The sequence below is a fragment of the Sorghum bicolor genome, chromosome 1 (assembly GCF_000003195.3).
Source record: "Sorghum bicolor cultivar BTx623 chromosome 1, Sorghum_bicolor_NCBIv3, whole genome shotgun sequence".
NCBI classification, from domain to species: Eukaryota; Viridiplantae; Streptophyta; class Magnoliopsida; order Poales; family Poaceae; genus Sorghum; species Sorghum bicolor.
Window position 1 is genome coordinate 72,213,452 of NC_012870.2, and position 23,673 is coordinate 72,237,124.

The window sequence follows — 23,673 nt, forward strand, 5'->3', positions numbered from 1 at the left end:
ATCGACCCACCACCGCACCGCACCGGCAGCACGCCAGCACGACCACCCTTCAGCCCCCCCCTGGCGAAACGGTCTCGTCCATCGTCCTTCCCTTCCCGAGCCAAGCACACTGCACACCGCCACCCACCAGTAGGCGCCCGGTGTCGCATGCCTCGCTCACTCGCCGGCGGTGACCTTGCCGTACCGGAGATGGCGCAGCCGTACATGAAGAAGGACGACGACGACGAAGACGGTCAGCCACCCCTCCTCCCACCCTCCCCCGCTAAACCCTACCTACGTGCCTCCTGCTGCTTTCGCGCGGCCACGATCTGGGTGCCTCTGCCCGTCCTAGTGTGCCGGATCTAGCGCGATCTCTCGTCGTATCTCCGCGATCCGTTGTTACTGTTGTCGTCGTCGTCATCGTCGGTGGTAGTGGTGCTGCGGATTTATCTGCCGAGATTTTGCTGGTTGGGCAGATCATTTGCGGGGTTTGGTTGGGAATTGGGGTGGGAGATCGCAGTTATCTGGATCTGGACTGCGTTTGTTTGCGGCATCGTGCCACCTGACCCAGCGGCCGGGCGATTCTGCTTCGCGTTATCGAAGTCTCACTTGCGAGGGCTATCTAACCCCGTCAATGGAATCTGTGTTTTCCATCATTGGAGGCTTGGAGCTTCATGACTCACGAGCAATATTATCGTTTAGATCCGTTCCCTAGCCTATTTGCCTCCTTCCCGTAACACTAGTATACCCATGTTCCTAAGCGGACCCCACCTTGCTGGAATGAAATTAAACTGTCGTCTCATCTTTTATTATAGATTCAATTCAATTAAGCTTGCAAATTGCTTCCAAGCTGTCTCATCTTTATTAACTGGGTGGATATTTTTATCAGTCGAGTATTCACCATTCTTTGGGATCGAGAAGGGGGCTGTTCTGCAGGAGGCACGGGCTTTCCATGATCCACAACTTGATGTGAGACGATGTTCGCAAGTAAGAATTCCTTGCACTTTCTCCCATTTTGTCATTCTTTACAACTTGAGTTTTTGAGACATATATAATTTGAACCCTCTTATTTTTGTGGCTTTCTTCTCTGCTTCCCGTCCTGTTTGGAACTTTGTCGCAGGTCATCACCAAGCTATTATATTTACTTAATCAAGGAGAGACATTCACGAAGGTGCGGTAATAAAAAACTGCATAGTAGTGAGTTGTGTAGTTTCTGTGTGCACACATTTGCTTTGTTCAAAGAAACAAAACTGTTTGATTGGGGAGTAAACATACAGAGCTACATAACATAATAAATTCAATTGTGCATGTTTCTGTTACAGGTTGAGGCCACGGAAGTCTTCTTTGCAGTAACAAAGTTATTCCAGTCTAGCGATGCTGGTCTTAGGAGGCTAGTATATTTAATGATCAAAGAGCTCTCTCCATCGTCAGATGAGGTTAAATAAATGATGTTTTCAGATGAATACAAACTTCATGCCTTCTAATCTAATTCTAAGATGTTTGAGCTTTATGATTGTAATAGGTCATCATAGTCACAAGCTCATTGATGAAAGATATGAACAGCAAGACAGATATGTACCGTGCCAATGCTATTAGAGTTCTTTGTAGAATAATTGATGGTACCCTACTAACTCAAATTGAGAGATATTTGAAGCAAGCTATTGTTGACAAAAACCCAGTGGTTGCTAGTGCTGCTCTTGTTAGTGGCATCCACCTGGCCCAGGTACTGCTATAATTCTATGCATATATACTGATCTCTTGTTTAAGGTTGGTTAACATTATCTTTTGTGAGTTTGTCTACAGGCAAACCCAGAAATTGTGAAAAGATGGAGCAACGAAGTCCAGGAAGCTGTTCAATCAAGAGCTCCACTTGTCCAGTTTCATGGTCTCGCTCTTCTTCACCAGGTACAATCTTGTTCCATTGAGCCAGTCAGTGTTTTCCTAGACTAAACGCTAGACGGTCGTTCACCCTTCTTTAGCATTTAGTCGGCGTAGACGATAAATTATATGGTTTAAACGGTTTGCACTATAGCAGTAAATATGCATACAAACACTATAGTTACATACTAAATTTTTAAATGTGACTCTAGACATGCACACAGTTGCACAAGATACCTTAGACAATTAGACAGACATAATGACATAGATAGTAGACTTGCAGTTCTCAGTTCTCACATAGTTTAATGATAAATTGTCATTACGCAATAATATTACATTAGATATTAAGTTCTAACAGCAACTCAAATTTCAGATAGTTTTACCAAGTCAGTTCTCTATCACCAAGACTGTCGTTTAAATGCCTCAATTACTGTTTAAACACATTTAAATGCACCATTTAAGTTGTTTTCTGACTGCTTTGGCTGTTAAAATGTTTTTTTTTGTGTAATTCACCATTTAGGGCCTAAACTACACGATACCCACAGTTTAGCGCTTAGACATGTGCAGACGACGATTTAAACGAGTTTAGGCGAACACTTGAGCCAGTTAAATTTTGGAAGCACATGCAAGGAAGAAAACATATAGAATTTCTCTCTTTCCGGAATTTGTCCTTTTCTTACGGAAGTGAAGGAAGAACTGCATTATGGTATATTGGTATTGGTGTGCCTTCTAGTATTTTTCAGACGAATGATGGTTTGGCAAATGGAACTGTGAATTTAACTTGTGTAGTATCAAAAAAAGTTTCTCTGCGAATCATTGTAGATTGTATGATGTACTTTGCTAGTACATTGCCCTCAAATTCTATGCAGGCAAGCATGCCCCCTTTTGAATAACACCTTGGTTATATATGCATTATCTTACTAAAGATGGCATGATAAGGATGCAATATCACTTTCATTTGACATTGGCATCAAAATGTATGGCTCTGTATCCTCCATTTGCTTGATGATATTCTAGGAGGCCAGTTTTCTTTTATTCCAGTCGCGGCCTGATTTATTCCTAGAAGCATACTTACAGCTTATAGATTTGGTGGAGGTGGGCACAATCACGCATGTCATATGCTTTGCTTTGTCGCATACCTGTCAGAAATATCATGGTTAGTTTAAAATAGCAGGTCAGACATTGCATGCTACTAACCTATACAATGCTTGATGCCTTTAGCTGTATTTCTTTGTGCTGATACTGAACTTCTCGGGGAGAATACCTTTTCGATAAATAAGTTCGGGGGCTGTGCCTGTGGCTATTTTTGTTAATCTCGGTGATGTGGTTTTTGTCAAACTAATAGTTTCGGTAGTCAATATTCTGTTCAGATGATCCACTCTGCATGAGTTTACTCATACCTATTATGACCCTATGGGATGTTTGGTTCCATTTTACTGTATATGTAAAATTCTCTGGTAGTTTCAGTAAACAGTTAGGTTTTATTAGGGTGCATGTGGATAAGGTGTACTATGATATACTTTCTATTCGCTTGTTACACTTAATGTTCATTTGATTTCTCCCCAACTTGCAGATTAGACAGAATGATCGTTTGGCTGTTAGCAAGTTAGTTTCTAGTTTGACAAGGGGATCTGTCCGTTCTCCTCTTGCACAATGTCTTCTTATTCGTTACACAAGCCAGGTAACCCAATAACCCATATCTTGCTCTATTTAAAACTAGGTAAAATATGGGAATTACTAAAGTACAAAGGGCAATTTACAGGTTATGCGTGAGTCAAGCATGAACACTCAAAATGGTGACCGCCCATTTTTTGATTTTCTGGAATCATCCCTCAGACATAAAGCAGAAATGGTGGTCCTGGAAGCTGCACGGAAAATAACAGAGATGGATGTTACAAGCCGTGAATTGGCACCAGCGATTACTGTTTTACAGTTATACTTGAATTCATCCAAGCCTGTGCTTCGATTTGCTGCTGTCCGGACTCTCAATAAGGTTATCTATGCATGGTCCTCCAGCTTAGCTGTTCAAAAGTTATTGCCGCCCTATCTGTTTCTTGATTAACCATTATATTGCAGGTTGCTATGACACGCCCTCTGGCGGTGACAAACTGCAACGTAGACTTGGAGAGTTTGATGTCAGACCAGAACAGGAGTATAGCGACCCTGGCAATCACTACTCTTCTTAAAACTGGCAATGAATCAAGTGTGGATCGCCTCATTAAACAAATTACCAATTTCATGTCTGATATAGCAGATGAATTCAAGATAGTTGTTGTTGAAGCTATACGGTCTCTGTGCTTGAAGTTCCCACTAAAATATCGCTCAATGTATGTGAATAACTGAAAGAGTGTTGATTTTGTGCTTTGAAATTCCACTGTTTTTATTATGTCTTCTGTCTCTCAGGTTGAATTTTTTGAGCAACAGCTTGAGGGAAGAAGGGGGCTTTGAGTATAAAAAGGCCATAGTGGATTCAATAGTTGCTTTGATCAGTGAAATACCAGATGCCAAAGAAATTGGCCTGCTTCATCTCTGTGAATTCATTGAAGACTGTGAATTCACATATCTTTCTAGTCAGGTAACTACAATTATTATGTTATTGCTGTTGATAAAGAATTTATTCGTTAACTTCCAATCTTCCAGCTATCTTTGAATTAAGTAATCTCCATTTGTTGCAGTTATTGATGTCCTCTAAAATAGTAAAGTGCTTATGCATAGAAAACACTTTCATGGTTTAAGTCATGGTTTTGCACCAGTAGTGAGGTCTATCTAAAAGTGCATGTCTAGACGGCATGAGATGTTTTTTGCACCAAATGATTGCTTTGGGTGGTTTTCTATTTTTGTTCACTGGGCTGTTCATGGTGCAACAGAGACGCCAGAGAGAACAATTTGTTTACTGTATTCATTTCTGTTATGGAGTCCCCTTTATTTTTCATTTTGGTTAGATTTGAGAAAAGCCAGTGTCTCCTATGTTAGATTTTGTGAGATTAATATTCTAATATATATGTTCTACTGAATATATTCACATGTGGCCATTAGCAATAGTGCAATACAAACAATATGTGGATTTAGAACATGCAGCAACTTCAAGTGCTTATGTATTATCTCAATAGTGTTTGTTGATCCACTGTGATTGTGAGAATTGGGATTTTTTTGGTAGATTTTGCATTTTTTGGGAAATGAAGGGCCAAGGACATCAGATCCAAGCAGATACATTCGCTACATTTACAACCGCGTGATATTGGAAAATGCGACTGTTCGTGCTAGTGCTGTCAGCACGTTGGCAAAGTTTGGTGCCCTGGTTGATACGCTCAAGGTATGTCAACTTAGATTAGTAAGTGTATTTTTATATTATCGCCTTTCCTGTGTATTTCCAGCTCATTTAGGATTTCTGTATTTGTTTTTCAGCCTCAGATCTTTGTTCTCTTGCAACGATGCCTGTTTGATACTGAAGATGAGGTAAGTTTAGAATTCTACTTGTTTTAATATGCTTTTGAGCACATAAGAAACTTCAAACAATCCTTCATCAGATTTGGTAGTCTTATTCAGCGGAGTACCTGATAAGATGGACAGTATGGCATGAACCACAGAATTCCTGTGTTAACAAGAGTGCCATTGGTGTTTGCTGTCATAGGTTCGTGATCGTGCTACACTCTATCTCCAAACTCTTAGTGGTGAAGTTGCCATTGGTAACGATGAGAAGGATGCGAAGGACTTCCTATTTGGATCCTTTGACGTGCCATTAGCCAACCTGGAAGCAAGCCTAAGAACTTATGTATGTTTAGAATGAGCATTACATCCTGCATACTTCAAATGAATGCATGTTTTTTGCTTATGTCTTAAGAACTTAACAGGAACCTTCAGAAGAGCCATTTGACATATCTTTGGTGTCGAGAGAAGTCAGGTCGCTACCACTTAAAGAGAAGGCAGCCCCTGGCAAGAAGCCACCTGCCGCTGCCGCTGCCCCTGCACCTGTTTCAACCGTTGATGCTTATCAGAAAATGCTTTCATCCATTCCTGAGTTCTCTGGGTTTGGAAGACTCTTCAAGGTTTGTATACTGTTCTGTCTTTTAAAATTTGATAAGTGCATATGCTAATTCCATCAATTTCTGCAGTCCTCTGAACCCATGGAGCTGACAGAGGCAGAAACTGAATATGCTGTTAGTGTGGTTAAGCACATTTATGACGGCTACATTGTATTGCAGTACAATTGTACAAACACTATAGAAGAACAACTGCTAGAAGATGTAAGTATCTACATTCCAAGTATTTTCTTAAAGGACTAAATGTTAACTCACACTGAAGGTTTGGTAAATGTCTTTGCTTCTTCCAGGTCACTGTTTGCGTTGATGCCTCTGATGCTGAGGAGTTTTCAGAGATTTGTTCAAAGCCTCTTACAAGCTTGCCGTATAATTCACCCGGGCAAGTTTTTGTTGCTTTTGAAAAGCCAGAGGGTGTACCTGCTGTTGGGAAATTTTCAAATTTGTTGAAGTTCACAGTTAAAGAGGTAAACATAATGATGTTTCATGTGTATAATCTTCTCCCAGTATCTGACATTATTATAGACATTAATAATAATAATATAGTTTGTTTTTCAATAACTGTAGTTTTGTTAAGTTCTGTATCATATGGATTTGATTTGGAATTTTCTGTCCATGGCATATGATTTAGCTTGTCTGGAAACTTTCTGAACTGTCTGGAATTCTACTATTACCTTTGGTTCTGAAGAAGTTTTTGGGAAATATTCTAAGATTGACATGGCTATATATTTTTAATTTAGATTGAGAATGCTAAGACATGGGCTTTAATGAAATTGAATTTGTATTGTTCTATAACTAAATACCTTCCCATTTTGTCAGGTTGACACAACTACAGGGGAAGCTGATGAGGATGGTGTGGAGGATGAATACCAGTTAGAGGACTTTGAAATTGTTTCATCTGATTATATGCTGAGGGTTGCTGTCTCCAACTTTAGGAACGCCTGGGAAAATATGGACCCAGAAAGTGAGCGTGTCGATGAGTATGGACTTGGGGTTAGAGAAAGTTTGGCTGAGGCTGTCAATGCTGTCATTAATATCCTTGGGATGCAGCCGTGTGAGGTCAGCTTCCAATTTTCAATTTTTTTCTCTGAAAAGCAGTTGGTCAATTTCCCTGCGCATCATTTGGTATTTCTTGGAGCATCGGTAGTGAAGCTTAACCTAAGAACTTAGCACATCAAATGTCAACTTGTTAATCTTATGCGTTGCATTCGGTGTTGGGATGATTAATATGCAAGTGGTATGGTTGGTGATGTTCTAGGCTATAACATTGGAATGATCTGTGTGCATAGTTGGGAATATCAGGACAGTTATGTTGGCATGGTACTTGGACTTTGTTTTTCTTTAGATAATGGTACTTGGATGTTTGCTAAGTGCTCCAGTAACTTTGTTTTTCACTTTTCAGGGCACTGAGGTTGTACCAAGAAATGCAAGATCACACACCTGCCTGCTATCTGGCGTGTTTATTGGCAACGCGAAGGTCCTAGTTAGGTTGTCATTTGGACTGAGTGGGCCCAACGAAGTGGCAATGAAATTGGCTGTGAGATCAGATGACTCTGAAGTCAGTGATAAGATTCATGAGATTGTTGCCAGCGGATAAAGCGCAAGACATACAAATCTTCTGCCAAAACAATGTAGAGCGGGTAGATAGCCTTTATACTAAGATGCTTACAAGGCTTGTTCTTCGTGGATATTCTCAGATAGCGTATGCTGTAATCTTTTTTTTTTTGGCTGTACAAATAACATCAGATACTAGTTGATGTTTATTCAATACTGATTTCATGGAATATTCGGAATGGAAATGTACTGTACCCTTCTGTGGTTCCGCAAAGGTGTGAATGCGGGGCTGAAGACTGAAGTTGCTGTCTGGGTGTCATACTGTCATGTGTCAGCTAAGGCCTAAGGCCTCGTTCGTTTCTTGTCATTGATTCCTGGGTAAGCTTGACCAAGAACAAATTGTATAAGCATTTCCGGCCATGAACGGTTCCAGGAACTCATTCCCTACCTACCCAAGGTGGCCTAAGAGTAGTAAGACGAATAAACATAACTACTCTACAACTGGAAATAAATAATCTCCTGTGGTGATTTTTTAGTGATAAATTATCATGCCATCTCCTAAGTGCTCATTTTTTTGAGGCTCCATTTTGAGTTGAGGCTCTGATGATTAGGTACCTCTACGATCTGTGTACCTCCAATTTGATTTTTTGGAGACGTGGATCCTATTTGGCACTAGTCCAGCTCATAGATCAATGCATGGTTCTGTTTACACATGTTTAATCTAAAATAATACTACCTCCGTTTTGTATTTCAATGTCCTTTTAGGTTTGTCCTAAATTAAATATTTGTATATTTGACCATCGTTTTTAGAAAAAAATGCTTTTATAATATATACTCCATCCGGTCCTCTATATCTGGCGTGGGCGAACTAATTCCAGAGACCAAGAAGGGTATTAACTGTCTATTGGTCAGCCGTCAGCATGCAATCGAGCTAGGACGGATGCAACATTTTGGTTGCCAAGCTGGGACGCACGCACAAGACTTCGTTGCCGAGAACGCTTCGTTTAACATGCTCCGTAATTAATTCTCTCTCGGTATTCTAGTCCGCCAGATATTATGGATTTATGGCCAAACCAAAAAACAGGCAGGCGCTCCATAGAGGACCGGAGGGAGTAATATATAGGTTATAAAACTTTACAAATTTTGAAAATAAATAATCAAAGGTAGTAATATTTGACTTAAAGACAAACCTAATGTAGCATGTAGACAAAGAATGGAGCAACACAAATTCTCAACCAATTATGTTTATTGTGTTCCCAATAAAGACTTGTTCGGTTCAGCTGAATCCGGGGCAGGAACGATTCCTGTTGAGATAGTGGTTCCTCTTCAAACGAACGTGACCTAAAGAATAGAGATGGCCACCATAATATTTTTCTATGAGTTTGAGTTGGACTGAACAATACATAAATGACCAAGACTAAAATGAGCAAGAAGACAAGGTCACTAAAAAAAACTTAACTAAAGAAGACCGAAAGGAAATAAAAATTCAAATTAAATTGCCGGGTTATTAAGAAAAAAGAAGCAAGAAGACCTAAAGGACGAAAGTTTTTTTTTTTTAAATAAAATACTTCAACTTTAAAAGAAAACTGGAAGGAAATAAAAAAACCTCAAATTTAAAAATGTTCCATTGCCGGGATTTGAACCCGGGTCGCCTGGGTGAAAGCCAGGTATCCTAACCGGACTAGACGACAATGGATCTGTGCTTGAGAGAACCTGTAAAACGAAAATGTAGATAAAGCTCAGTCCAAAGCCCACCAACACCAAAGCCGCCCGTTCTCAGCCTGCAGTCTTCTACCTGGCTCCCTGCCGCTGCTGGGTGCTGTCCGCTAGGCTGCAGTCCTTTTCTCCACACTCCGCCCGCGCATTCTGTCGAACACCTCGTCCTCTACATCCTCATCCCCGCCTTCCCAATCCAGAACTCCTAAACCCTAGCCCTTCTTCCCGCCACCACCATCCATCCACAATCCCAAGCGGGCCATGCGGAAGAGGTAGCCTCCGCCGATGGCCTGCTGCTTCCTCCGCGTCGCTGCGGCGCCCCGCCTCCTCCTCTACCGCGCCGCCGCTTCGCGGCAGCTCCCGTCGCCACTCACCGTATTCAGGAAGGTAAATGTTACACTAAATCCGTTCTCCTCTTTTGGCGTGACGACTTGCGAGCGAAGTGTGTTTGTGGGACGCCCATTAGCCCTAGTAGCAGCAGGAAGTTCACGAGCAATCTACTGGTACTTGGATTGCATTGCCATGATTTATGCTTTTATACTCATATTCGATGTGCAAAATCGGAATTGTGTAGTTCGATTACTGTGTTAAGGTGGTAACCACATTATATGCAGTTTTGGACTGCCACTGAATTTATTTTTGCTCATAGTTGCATAGCACGCTGGATTGGTCAAGCATTCTTTTTAGCCCTCGAAATGATTGCTGTTCAAAGTTCATCATGATAACTTCAATGATGCTAGCATCAATTAACTGCTCTTATTTTCTCTTTAATATCAGGGTTTTTCGGAGCAGTCAGTTCTGCCAGTCACAGACTCGTCTGAGTGTTTTCAAGGACCATCAGTGCAGAATACTCCACGGATTCCACTGTATGATGACAGCATATCCTCAAGCATATTAGACACATTGTCGAATCCGACTGAGGTTGTCCCTCATGCTGATCCTTCAAAGAGCAGAATAATGCTAGTTGACGGAACGTCGGTTATGTACAGATCCTACTACAAGATATTAGGTTAATTTCTTCCTGATCTTCTTCTTCACTGCACCGCTTTGTCGATATGTGTTGTTTGCCTTTTGCTTCCTGTTTCTTATATTAGTAAACATTTAGAAAGGAAACAAAATTATGTCTACAATGAACTATATACTTCCATCGGCAAATGGTATACTGGAACTGAACTACTGAATTGTTGGCCTTAGTTTTTGCATTATTTTAAAGCTCTAGAATAATCAAGAGTCATATAATGGGAAAAAATATTTTCAAATCATGTTTAATTGAATATTTTCGTAATATAGATCCATTCTTGCCATATCATTTACCCATAAGATGTGCACTGTATTTGTAGACTGACGGTTTAGCTGCTGGATTGCCTAGACTAAGCTAGGCATATCTGGTATCTTGAAAATTGTCCTTCTTGCTTTAATTTGTCCTATGATGTTTAAAGCTTGTTTGACTAGCATCTTGTTCTTCTTTAGTTATGTTAGTGTAATCATGTCAAAGTTATGTCTGACAAAAGCTCCTTTACCTGAACTGCAAGCAGCTGCTTGACATTGTTTTCTATTTTTCCCCCTCTTCGTCATTTTCTCTGCATTTTTTAATTACTGAAATCTGCAAGTCATCTCTTTTTTCTTTAACATTTGTAGCACAGCTGCAGCACGGCCAGTTGGAGCATGCTGATGGAAATGGGGATTGGGTTTTAACTATATTCAAAGCTCTATCCCTGGTAAGTAGTATTGTTCCATAGTCAAATGGAGTCCTTGATTCTAAGAAATTCAAACTCTACCCTTAGGTTTCTATTCCATCTAGGGATGAAAACGGTACGAATATTTTCTGACCGTATTCGAGACCGAATTCGTTTAGAGGGGTTCAGATCTGTCCGTATCCGAGTCCGAATATTCAACATCCGATACCGTATCCGTATCCGAATACTTAAATCATATATTTATGATGTCGACATCCAATCGTATCTTATCCGACATGATTGACATTATCCGTATTTGAATCCGAATTCGACCAGAAATATGAAAACAAATATGATATCGATGATATCCGTCCGTATCCAATCCGTTTTCATCCCTAATTCCATCTGATCCCAAATACAAGTTCATCTAGCCTTTTTTTTCTGATGAAATGGACCAAATATAAGTTCAATGCACTTTTTTGCTTCATTCTTCCATATCTATCCCTACTTAAGTGAATACACAATACAACACACTAATCAATGCAATACACTTGCCACCCCACTCTTTATTGTAGTAATGATTGATAGGCAATATAGTCAATGCACCTCTCACCTTAAATTGTGCTCAAGTCTAAATGGACTTATATTTTGATCGGAGGGGGTATGCATTTTTACAGCTTAATTTCCTAATTCATTTGTCACACATAGAGTAAATGGACTATGAGCATCATTCATGTCCTCTCTTTCTGTAGCAAAACTCTCATGATGTTTTGGAATTGTGGAATAGATAGATACTAGTTTACAAAGTCTACTAGCATGGATGTAGTTGGCCATTTGACCATTTTCATTACAATTTTGGATTTGCTGGTAAGACAAAGGATTTGCTATGCATAGCTGACTGCCTGACTGTTTCAGGATTAACCTGTTTGCATCTTAAAAGAGTTCAGTATCAGTTAATGTTAATATAAATTTTACTTTTATACTTTCTGTTGTGGGTTCACATTTTTTTTAGTACTCCTCTGTTCCAAAATGGAGGTCATTTTTAGTTTTGTCCTAAGTGAAACTGATATAAATCTGACCAAGTTGATAGAAAAATATATTAACATCTACAATACCAAATAAAAGCACTATCAAGACATATTTCATGGGAAATTTAACGAACTAATTTGATGTTGGTGCATTTTTCTTTGAACTTGGTTGACTTTAGAGAAGTTTGACTTAGAACAAAACTAAAATGACCTACATTTTGGAATGAATGGAGTAGTGAGGTGACAAACTACATATTAACATGTTATTACAACTTTATATTGAGCTCTGTGTGTTATACATCATTGTGATTGTTCTGATTTTCTTTTGCAGCTTCTTGACATGCTGGAGTTCATTCCATCTCATGCTGCGGTATGCTCAGTTCTAGCATGGTTTCTACTGGCATCAATGATCAATATCTGTTGTTTCCTCATAGCTTTCCGTCACTTATGGTTTTCTTAACCGATATGTAGGTTGTGTTTGATCACGATGGTGAGCTCTGTGCCCAGGATAATTCATATATTGAGTATACACATTCTGTTTCATGTTTTAATATTCATGCAGTAACTCTTATTGATCAATCTCTGCAACACACACTTGTCACATTTTTTCATCAATAAGCATTGGATCTTTGCCTTAATATAACGATGGTACTGTTGAACTTATTGAGCTTAATAATTGCACTAGACCAGCGTATTGATCCGCTGCAAGCTTTACCTTGCTATGTGATTTCTTGTTACCGTTCACGAATTGTTTTATTCAATATATTTTCATTAGAGATGTTTGGTTAAATTTGAGATCAATTTATTTAGGGTCTTTATTGTTCGGGTGGGGTGGGGTGTTGGTTCTAGTTTTTATTTTTCTCCTTGAATTTCTTCTTGGAGCTGAACATTCCTGGTGGATGAGATTGTGAGATGGACCTAGTATCCACGCAAATTTAAAGTGATGCATTTCCTCAAGTTCTTAAAGCAATGAAGTCACCAACCTTTTCTTTTCAGGAGTTCCATATGGTCATTATACTGCCATGCCATCCAAAGAATGTCACATGGCAAAAGGTAAGAGTGTAAGATATCTCAAGTTGATGGGATCATGGTGGAAGGTAGTCTGTGACTGTCAATAAGCATCTTGGGGATGCATCAGAGATCTTGGACTGAGCCTCAATCCATGAATTGTGTTTGATGGCCTGGGCCCTGGCTTGCACATAAGGTCATAAGCAATGTTTTGTTGAGCTCCATTCCTTGGTCAAGAAAGTGTTGGGTAGAGAGAAGTAGGAACGGTATAGGAGTGTTGGGTAAACCAGTTTTGGAATATTGCATATTGTCCTCGTAGCACTGCCAACTTTTATTTTCTAAGAATTTTATGACACTTACTTTCTTGATTCTTATTATCTTGGCATCCCTATTATCTTTCCAGTTACTCTTTACTAAAAAAACACATAGTATATTGGAAGCAACAAACATATGAGGCGTCAAGGGCATCTTTGATGCTTCAAGTTGGGAGGGATATTTTGCTTACGCATTGGAAAGAGAGCATGCCAACACTTAAACATTGATGTTTTCATTAGCCACTTTTTAGAAGATACCTTTGCTATGGAGGGTTGGGTGCCAATTGAGTGTTTTCAGCTGTTGTATCATGTTACTCTCATCTTTTGAATTCTATAAAGAAACGATACCATTCTTTTCTCCCCCTTTAGGAATGACCTTTCGTCATATGTTGTACCCTGCTTACAAGAGCAACCGCACTCCAACACCCGACACAGTTGTCCAGGGCATGCAATACTTGAAGGCATCCATTAAGGCGATGTCAATAAAAGTAATTGAGGTAAAAATATATCAGTTATGGATTTTCTTACAATCTGGGTAGCTATTTACTATTTAGTATTGTTTGGGGAACACGCCATGTGCCACGAAGCTGCATCTCTGTTAAATGAGATAGCTGTTGATATTTGGCATTGCCAAATAATTGATTCAGGTTCCAGGCGTTGAAGCTGATGATGTTATTGGCACCCTGGCCGTAAACAGTGTTTCAGCTGGTTACAAGGTAAACACTGGAGCCATTGCTCACTTTCAGTTATTCTATCCATCAACTGTTCATCATTGATAATACCTAGAATGTTCTATTCGAACTTTAGGTCTTGAAAAGATCTGACGAGAAAATTTACAACTAACTGGATCATCCATTCCTAAATGCAGCACCACACCCACCCACAACACCACAGGCACATAATATATTCACATATTTTGGTTCTTGTTTATGATGAGTGCCTTTTGGTCTTAAAATGCCCCTTCTGAAGGTACGGATTGTCTCTCCTGATAAAGACTTCTTCCAAATTTTGTCACCTTCTTTGCGTCTGCTCAGGATTGCTCCACGTGGATCAGGGTAAGTTAAAATGTTTTGTTACATTTCAAGTACTTAACTGAACATTTGAAATAGTTAAGTTTTATGATTTGGACATGCAGGATGGTTTCATTTGGAGTTGAAGACTTCGTCAAGCGATATGGAGCACTGAAACCCTCACAGTTTGTTGATGTTGTTGCACTTTCAGGAGACAAAGCTGACAATATACCTGGTAGCCTTTTGTTACTGTTTTGTCCTATGATCCATGCCTCTTCTAACAAGTGATGTCCTTTTTCCTTCTTTTTTTACTCTAGTAAAAAAGAATTATGTATGTGAACAAGGTTCAGCTAGGCGCTAGGCGTAATCGGGGCGCTGACCCATTGCCTAGCGCCTAGTCGGGTGTACTCGGTCCTAGGCGCTCCTAGGCGTTTTCCTAGGCGTTTTGGCAATATAGCCATAAATTATATATATATTATATATATGACTATTGACTATATATATATATGTATATAACTACTACTCCCTCCATCCCAAATTGTAAGTCGTTTGACTTTTTTCACCCCAAGTTTGACCACTCGCCTTATTCAAAAAAATTGTGCAAATATAGTCAAATTTTAAGTCATTCTTGAAGAACTTTTATTAATAAACCAATACACAATAAAAATAGTGATATTTTGTACAAAACTTTGAATAAGACGAGTGGTCAAACTTGATATTAAAAAAGTCAAACGACTTACAATTTGGAATGGATTAAGTATATATGAGTCACAGACTCACAGTATTTGTGCCAGTAGACATACCTGAGTCCTACTTCTGCCTATTCCTAGCTCCTGCATGGCTGCAACTGCAACACTTTTTACAGCTAGTATTAGTCAATAACTCAATACTCAAATAGACAGCTAGATAGGACACTAAATTGTGACTTATCTGGATGATTTCAGCAGCCTCCCATCCATGAGCACACCATACCTCCATTTCAGCAGCCTCCCATCCATGAGCACACCATACCTGGACCAAACTGTCCAATTGCTTCACACATTTGCTTGAACTCATCATTATCAAGTGCATTGAAAGCAATAGCTGCCAACAGAACATGAAAATTAGTGTTCTGTACAGGAAAACACCATCTAATGAACTTTGAAATGTAAATACAGATTACAGAATAGTATACTAGCAAATTACCATGTGTATAGGCCCATTTTGCAATGTACTTATGCACCTCATTGGTTCTTTCTTTCCAAAGTTCCTTGTTCAACTGTTGTTGCTTCAAAGAATCAGACATGGTAGCTTTAGGATCAATAGCATGTGTCCATTTGTCAATGGGTCCTAACTTGTGGGGCTCTGAACTTCCAACACAGGTGACTTCATCTGAATTTGCTCCAACCCTAGATACATGAACTTCCTCTCTAATTTCTAGCTCACGAACAGTCTTCTCCTCCCTCTTCCTTTTTGCATCAGCTAGTGCCTTTTTGCACTTCTCTTTAGCCTCCGTAGCCTGTGGTGTTCTGGCTGTGCATTTCTTCACATTCTTTCCCTCATGAGCCAAATGTTGCTTCAACCTATGAATCCCTCCCCTCATCTCCTTATTACAAAGCTTGCACTTCACCTTGTCCTTATTGTTAGCATCAACAAGAACACCATATTCCCATCCAACATCATCCGAATTCCTTTTCAGGACATTTGATCCCTCTGTTCCATTCTCAGTTGATGACATCCTACATTCATGCAATCACAAAATAGAAAATACAGAGGCATACATCATCATACATGCACATTCAGAATTTCAGATTCAAACAAACAGGCAATGCAATCAGACATTCAGATTCAGATTCAGCAGGCTGCAGGGCACATTCATCACAGCAGGGCACATTCATCATACATGCAAAGAGAGGAACAGGGGAGAGAGCAGGGGAGAGATCAGGGAGAAGAGCAGGGAGGGAGAAGATTTGAGAGCAGGGGAGAGAGCCGACGGAGGAAGGGAGAAGAGCAGGGAGGGAAGGGAACTCACCTTGGAGGCTTCAGGTGGCTGGCGGGGAGGGGTACGCCGTCGGAGACGAGCAGCTTCCGGGGACGAGCAGCTTCCAGGCGACGAGCAGCTTCCAAGCGACGAGCAGGGGAGGAGGAAGACCGGCGGGTGGGGGATGAGCAGGGGACAAGGAGGGGAGGAGCAACACTGGCGGGCCGCGGGTGGAGCTCGCCGGCGGGGAGGAGCTCGTCCAGCGTCGAGGAGGAGCACTGGCGGAGACGAGCAAATGGCTGGCGGGAACCCGTCCTCTCCCTCTTATCCTTCGCGCCCGAAATCGCGCCGCGCGGGCGGGAATCCTTTGCGGACTCGCGCGCAGGGTCCATTTTTTCACGGAATCGCGCGCTCGTCCGCCTCGCGCCCCTCCGCGTCGCCTCCGCGCCGCCTAGCGCCGCCCAACGCCCAGATCGGCGACTAACCCCCTAGGCCAGGCGATGGGGCTCGCCTACCGACTAGTCGCGCCTAGGCGAGCGCCTAGCAACACACTATGGGTTGGTTGGTCTGTTTCTTTCCTTTATATGAATGTATTTTCTGATTACTATTGATGACAGACAAGGATGCATGGCTATCGTCATATAGAAATAGTGCTTTCTTGTGCTGGATTGCATTTATTTTTCTAGGCCCTGTTTTGGACCACGATCTGTGGCCACGCAGTACCGTTAATCGGTCGAGCAGTTCATTATCGCGGCCCCTCTCTCTTGTGTGGTCGTAAGAATCGCTGACGCTGTGCTGCGTTTGGCACGATTCTCGCGGAGTCGGTTCCAAACAGGGCCTAGTTCTACTGTCGTCATAAGCAGGAGTCCCACAAAGTGAAGATAAGATAACTTTCCGGAAGAAGTCAGTGTGAAGGTGGTAGGAACTTTGGAGTAAAATAAAGACATCTAGCATCATGTGCTCTTTGCTGTAGCTGTTCTTTATCGAAGAACAGATAATTTGATGATCTTCTACAGATATTCTTTCGTGCTTGTTCTACTTGTTTAGCTATTGGTTCTTTTGTTCTGTACTGTATTTTATGATTGAAACTGTAATCTCTGTTGAATACCTTTGGTGGCCTATCAAATTAGCTATGAACCATACCAAGTCTATTTACCTTTTTAGCACAAATGCAATTTGTTCTGTGCCAATCTGCTTATAACTTTTACTAGTGATCATCCATCATTTGTTGCCACAGTGCATCTCTCTGATCTAAATTTATCTTTGCTGGAACCTGTTGACTGAGATATGCTTATGATGTGATTGAAAACACTTTTATTTTCAGGAGTTGAGGGGATTGGAGATATTAATGCAGTAAAGCTGATAACCAAGTTCGGTATGCTTCTTTAGAAATCTTTGCACTTAAAAGACTAATTTGATCTGGGTTAATTAGTTTAACATTTGTATTGCTGTAGCAGAGTTTATTTTGTTATGTTTAGCTTGTTGGTTCAAACTCATTGATCTTACACATACTATAAAAATTGGATATATTTTAGAATATGCATACACTCCAAAGTGGGAAGGTTTGAATCCACCTGTCTTTTATAAATCACATGTTTAGCCTTGTCTATCAACCTTTTTCTTAGGGAACATCAGCAAAGCATATCTGTTACCCTGATTATCTTAGGAGGTTTCAGGGACACAGCAATGATCTTTTTTTTTTCTTTTGAAAATTCTAAATAGGTTCCTTGGAGAATCTACTGAAATCCGTGGATGAAGTTGAGGATGATCGGATTAAACAGGCAATGTGTACATGATAACTCCTCTCGTCTGTTTCCTTTGTTTCCATGTATCGGCATCCACTTGCATCTGCACAGAAACTCTAGCAATGCTGGCATGATTTCACTTCATTTTGTTATATGATGCCTTTGTTGCAATGGATTTAGTTAATGCATGGTCCTGAAAAGTTAAATATAATTTTAGCTCTTACACTTGAAATTATTCTCATCATTGTTCTCGTCAAATATAATTTATTTTATTTAATTTAAAACGGTACTGTTAATAGCTGAATTAATATGGGTTTTTTACAGGCTTTGATTTCTCACTCGGAACAGGCAATCCTTTGCAAAAGCCTGGTATTCTTTATTGATATTTCTGTGGATATATTGTTCTTGCTTCGTTTCTAATTTTCAAGAGAACATCTCAACAAATTCTTTTCATACAAACCACATTGTAGGCCACGTTGCGTTCTGATCTTCCTTCTTATATGGTTCCTTTCAAGACAGCCGACCTTGCATATAAGAAGCCACAGGTGACTTGAAATTAAAATTTAAGTACCATACCATTTTAGTTTGTAGGGATAAAAGTGTTCTCGTTTTATGTTCCTTCCTGCATACACTTAAATTCCTGTCACATACTGCTTCAGGATGATGGAGTCAAATTCATAAAACTCTTACGAGCATTGGAAGCATATGCAGAAGGCTCCTCAGCAGACCCAATCATCAGAAGAGCAACCTATCTTTGGAACAAACTAAAATGATGATGACGCTGATGCTTTCAGCATTGACTAAAAAGGAATTTTACCAAGGCTAAGAGTTTGGATTCAAAGCCTGGTGACGTAGTGGTCAATACTGATGCCATTGACTTCTGTGGATTCGGCAGTCAGCCATACCCAAATTGCAAAATCAAATTGTTGCTGCCATAGGTGTGCAGAAATGCATAAATCGAAGGTGCCGCTGCTTAGGCAAAGAAGCTGTGTGTTTATATCACGCAACTTAGTTCTGTAGATAAAAAATGCACAACATTGTTCCGCCTTTTTTGAGAAAGCTCGCGGAATCCATCTGATTTTTATATTTCTGTACTACCAATTACAAAAGGGATTGCACAGGTGGAGCTGTGGAGGCCAAAGCAAGTTAACCGTGTAGCTCAACATTCGACCATTCGACTATGCCTAGCAGCTTTCCTGAAGTCTAATACGGTGGCGAATCTATACGCACAACTGTGACACACAGTGTGTTGCAAAAACTTGTACTTGTTCCGTCGCACACAGATACTGCTGTAACTAGTTGACGGCTACCGTGACCAAGCACAGCAAAACACCAAACAAAACAAGCTGCCATGTGCCGGCGTCAGCTCGCTGCGACACGGCTCCGCCCGGGATGTAGCACGAGCTGCTCTGTGGCAACTGCTGGCCCTGCTTGCTGCCTGGCACGGCGGCCGTGGTCTCGCAGAACCCCGTCGGCATCGTCCCTTTGCTCGGCTGCGGCGTGCCCTGCAAATTCAGATGGCATCAGTAACGCCCCGTTCCATCAACCAAGGCCAGCGGATCGTGGCGAGCACCGATCTAGAACTGAGAAGCACCTGTGCCGGAACCGGAGTCAAACTGGTCGGTGCCGCCGTGCTGCTGCTCTTCGCGAGCCCGACGTCGTAGTTCGCCGTCAGGTCTGTCTTGTACAGCCCGAAGGACCGCTCCGACTCCGGGCCCCCCTTGAGGTCCTCGTCGTAGAGCGCGAAGATGTACGTGTCCACCGACTTGCCCGGCGTCCGCGGCGTGCCGACCTGGGACTTGAGGTGCGCCACGAGGTTGGTGTTGTAGGCCTTGGCGTTGTCCACCGTGGCGCCGGCCTCGTCGGCGTCGCCCTTGTACGGCCACCCGGTCTCGGCGATGACGATCTCCACGTCGCTGTACCCCTTGGCGTCCAGCGCGGCGCGGATGGCGTCCAGCTGCGCGTCGAACATGTTGGTGTAGGTGAGCCCCGACACGGCGTCGACGCGCCCCGCGTTGGGCTGGAACAGGCAGAACGCCAGCGTCTCCGGCCGCGTGTCGGAGGCGTACGCGAAGTAGGGGTACGGGTTGATCATGAAGGGCGCCCCGTTCTGGTGCAGGAAGTCCAGCACCGGGTCCAGGCTGCCGGCGAGGTCCGGGTGGAACGCGCCGGAGGACGGCGGGTCCGACGCCGACAGCACGGCCATGGAGTGCACGGTGGAGATCTGCACGTACAGGAATTGCCAACTTGACGACTTGCTCAAGAACCGTCCGGCCAACCATGCGTCTCTGTCTCTACAGTGATCACACATGTGTGACGAGAGGATATATTTATATACGTGCCTTGGTGGTCGAGCCCGCCGGGAGCGCGGCGAGCAGGTTCTGCATGGCGGGGAGGAGCTGGGGCGCGAGCGTGGGGTCGCCGGAGTTGAGCAGCTCGTTGCCGACGGAGATGGCGGAGACGGGAACGGTGGTGGGGATGTTGGCGGCGGCCCAGGACGCGGCGGCGGCCGGGGAGGACGCGAGGTTCGGGACGGCGCCGTTGGGGATGCCCAGCAGGATGGAGATGTTGGAGCCCGCGAGCGCGGCGACCAGGTCCGGCTGTGGCTCGTACAGGCGGAGCTTGCCGATGGACGTGGACATGAGCAGGCTGGCCGTCGACGCCGGCGGCGGCAGGTTGTCCGCGATCGTCCCGTAGTTGACCCCGATGAACGACTGCGACGCTGTAAATAGTGAAGTTGCATATTCTGAGAATCAAAGATTACAGTGCACATGATCCACGAAGTGATTTCGTGCGTGTTCAGTTTTTCCAGTTAAAACACTAACACAAATGACAGTGATACGATCGAATCATATTTTAAAATTTCAAAACAAAAACAAACAGTTTTTGGGATGTGGCCAAATGGAAGAGAGCATGATTTGTGGGGGGCGGCGCATAACGTGTTTGGCCACATGCAAATGTATGTACGTGGGAACGAGCAGTGGTTAGATGGCAACGATACGCACAGTTAGGCAGCCATGGCCCCTGTTTTGGCACCATCATCTGTCACGCGTGCGTCCAGGTACCCTACAGAAATGACGGACTACCATAAGCTTTTGTTTCGCGGAGCATTGCGGTGGCTGCTGGCTGCTGCAAGTCTGGAGTAGTTGCAGGCTGCAACTACCAACTGGTACTCCAGAGTTTTGTCCAGGAGAGGGGACAGGAGTCGTCGATTTCTATCCATTAATGATTGGGCAATTGCGTTCCCCTACTAGATTCCCTGACCGACCGGTTTGGTGGGCTCAGAGTATGATCCATGGGTCAAAGTCACCTACTCCTACTCGATGTCTCGATCGCCTACCAGTGAACCAATCCAATTTGAGCAAGACCAATGCTGGAGGCATGAACACTCCGTTTGAACTCTAAAGTTGCTTAGGAACTACTCATCATATGCTCCTCCTCCTTAATGCAGTACTGACGCACAGTTGATGGTCTCACAACAGAACATGTAACGTCTACTCTATTCTACTGCAGTGCGTGTCCACACCAATCAGTAGAATCCTCGACATGAACTTGTGCCCCAATTGACATGGCATGGTTTTGTATGGTTCAGCTCAGCGTCGCCTGCTTTGACATTTAAGGGCAATTTCTGTCATAATTCCTTTCTTTATCCAGGCGTTAAGAATACGATTGTGACGTACTGGAAAGGGAAGCTCCAGTTCTCTGCAGCAAGCAGGATTTTGCTGGAGAAATTTCATTTTCATGGTTAGCAAAAGCAGAGATCTCAGCAAATCCGTCCTACCTTTAGAGAATAGCGAAAATTGTACCATCAATCACCATCGGCTTTACACTCCACTTGAGAAAAAAACTAGCAGCAAAGTTGGGTAACTACCCCCACGAATGAGTGAGCTACGTATGTGTCGTTTGTGTAACGTCGAACTCTAACGTATGCGGAACTTTGTGTCTGCAGAAATGGTAAAAGTAATGTATACATAACGCTCAATGGAGAAACCAAGATGTACGCCAAAAGTGAAGCCACTCTCAAAGAGAACTAAATCGAGTATAGGCAACTAGACCACTAGAGGTTTCTGAGAACGATCTTTGCTCTGAAGGGGGGAAAAGCTACATGATATGATAGGATTCAGTGTTAGGCTGTGTACATGCCGATTTTCACCCTTTTAAGAGACAAATCTCGGAGCCTAAAGCCCTAAACAATCAAATTCAGCTAACCATATAGAAGTATATAGCAGACAATAACATGCATATTCGACATTCAGTTGCTGAGTGACGAAGAACTCTGAACTCTGAACTCTGGAGTGTGAAGTCTTCAAATTAGAAGGGAAAGAAATGGCACCGTATGAACTTACTCGCCAAGCGGAAGAGGACGAGCTCCAGGATGATCCCCAAGACGATCGTAGCAGCACCGTGCTGCCTCCTGATCCCCATGCTACCGCTGCTCACTGCAACCGCCCAGCCCTACGCGCCTCCAATGGCTGGCTACTAGTGGCGAGAGGAAGAGACGACGAAGGCGCCGAGGAAAGCAAGGCGAGGGAGCGCGGGCCGGGAACGGGAGACGCACGCAAGGACTCGCGCCGTCGCTGGCTGCAAGGTGCAGGCAGAGTCTTTTCTCCTACTGCTACTGCGTGAAAGAGGAAAAAGCGCGCGTAGCGACACCGTGCGCGTGGCAAGGACGCCAAGCGTTGTACGCGCAGTAGACGACCCCTGGTCACCGTCGTCTGCGGTCTGCCTCTAGTCTTTTGCCTTGTGTGTATATCTGGAATCTGCCTGCACGAGCTGTGTGTTTCGTGCAGCCACGCGTGGTGGATTCTCTTATAGGTGGTGGTCGCCGTAAAAGGTTGCTTCAGATGTAATGCTCCCCGAGATTGGCTCCGCTCGACCGGCCAAAAAGCCAAGGGCAGGGATCGCTTGCATCGGAAATCATGGCGGCATGCAGTGCGCGTCGCGCTTTCGTCTTTGCAGAATCTATGGGGGTTTCCGCGAATTATTTGCCCGGCCAGGCCCGGAGGGAGGATGTGGCCGCGCGCCTGTCTCGGTGGGAACAGTCGAGACGCGAGGACGTCGTGATGATTTGATGGGGCGGTCGTTATTTTGCTCTCAGCAATTAACCTCGGCCTCGTTTAGATATAAAAAGTTTTCGGATACTGTAATATTTTTGTTTTTATTTGATAAACATTATCCAATATGTTCGTATCGCGATTTACAGTGTATAATTAGTTTTTGTTTTTATTTATATCTAATACTCTATATATATACCGCAAGATTTGATGTGACGAAAAATCTTAAAAAGTTTTTGAAAACAAGGCGCTCGTCAAAGTTTGGCAATTATGTGCGTGCGATACAACCATAGGCAGCGGTGTCATAAGCAGGGTTTTGAGTGGACGTTATGCGCGATTACGGTGTGGCGTCGGAGCAGCCACACGTGTAGTTATCGGCGCTAATTAATCGAGGCAATGACAGGAGGGCATCAATGATCATACCGCGCGATCACGACGAGGTCAGGTGAAAAGGAGGATTCGATGCGCCAGGCATGGTCGTCAGATGGCAACTGAAAAGCGCGTCTCGCCCGCTGGTAACTCCAATTGGTCCGTGGAGCATACACCTATGGTTTTGTGTGATGAGCTCGAGTGCACAGCGCGGCCGGGGTGGTGTTGCTGCAGGGCTGCAGCCATGATGAGCACTGATGGATATGCACGAGAACCCTGTGGATCATCGTAGACCATGGAGGTGGAGCTCGCGAGCCGGCCCGGACGTTTTGCCTTCGGCAGCGC

The 23,673-nt window shown here is 43.1% G+C and overlaps 3 protein-coding genes and 1 non-coding gene across 5 annotated transcripts; 2 read left to right on the forward strand and 2 right to left on the reverse strand.

Moving 5' to 3' along the window:
* LOC8056843 (coatomer subunit gamma-1) lies at positions 1-7,749 on the forward strand. The gene is made up of 18 exons (XM_002465554.2): positions 1-232; positions 869-966; positions 1,100-1,150; positions 1,302-1,415; positions 1,502-1,702; positions 1,783-1,884; positions 3,431-3,538; positions 3,620-3,850; positions 3,934-4,184; positions 4,261-4,432; positions 5,015-5,170; positions 5,263-5,313; positions 5,489-5,629; positions 5,709-5,903; positions 5,970-6,101; positions 6,188-6,361; positions 6,714-6,953; positions 7,297-7,749. Exons 1-18 carry the CDS (start codon positions 148-150, stop codon positions 7,489-7,491), a joined length of 2,697 nt encoding a protein of 898 aa, XP_002465599.1. The 5' UTR covers positions 1-147; the 3' UTR covers positions 7,492-7,749.
* On the reverse strand, positions 9,071-9,144 carry TRNAE-UUC. Its single transcript has one exon. It is a non-coding gene; the product is annotated as a tRNA-Glu (tRNA).
* Positions 9,233-19,050, forward strand: LOC8056844 (flap endonuclease Xni). Of its 2 annotated transcripts, XM_002465555.2 has the most exons (15): positions 9,234-9,551; positions 9,942-10,173; positions 10,803-10,882; positions 12,200-12,238; positions 12,340-12,358; positions 12,865-12,921; positions 13,560-13,687; positions 13,838-13,906; positions 14,160-14,245; positions 14,326-14,435; positions 17,485-17,535; positions 17,883-17,941; positions 18,230-18,274; positions 18,376-18,450; positions 18,565-19,050. In XM_002465555.2, the coding sequence occupies exons 1-15, from the start codon at positions 9,450-9,452 to the stop codon at positions 18,676-18,678; spliced, it is 1,266 nt and encodes a 421-aa protein (XP_002465600.1). In that variant the 5' UTR covers positions 9,234-9,449; the 3' UTR covers positions 18,679-19,050. The 2 variants fall into 2 exon arrangements, with proteins under 2 accessions (XP_021319695.1, XP_002465600.1); XM_021464020.1 differs by lacking the exon at positions 12,865-12,921 and having other exon boundaries at positions 9,233-9,551; positions 18,565-18,989.
* On the reverse strand, positions 18,943-22,877 carry LOC8056845 (glucan endo-1,3-beta-glucosidase 7). The gene is made up of 4 exons (XM_002468168.2): positions 22,252-22,877; positions 20,248-20,627; positions 19,500-20,129; positions 18,943-19,410 (listed from the first exon to the last, which is right to left on the reverse strand). The coding sequence occupies exons 1-4, from the start codon at positions 22,328-22,330 to the stop codon at positions 19,201-19,203; spliced, it is 1,299 nt and encodes a 432-aa protein (XP_002468213.1). The 5' UTR covers positions 22,331-22,877; the 3' UTR covers positions 18,943-19,200.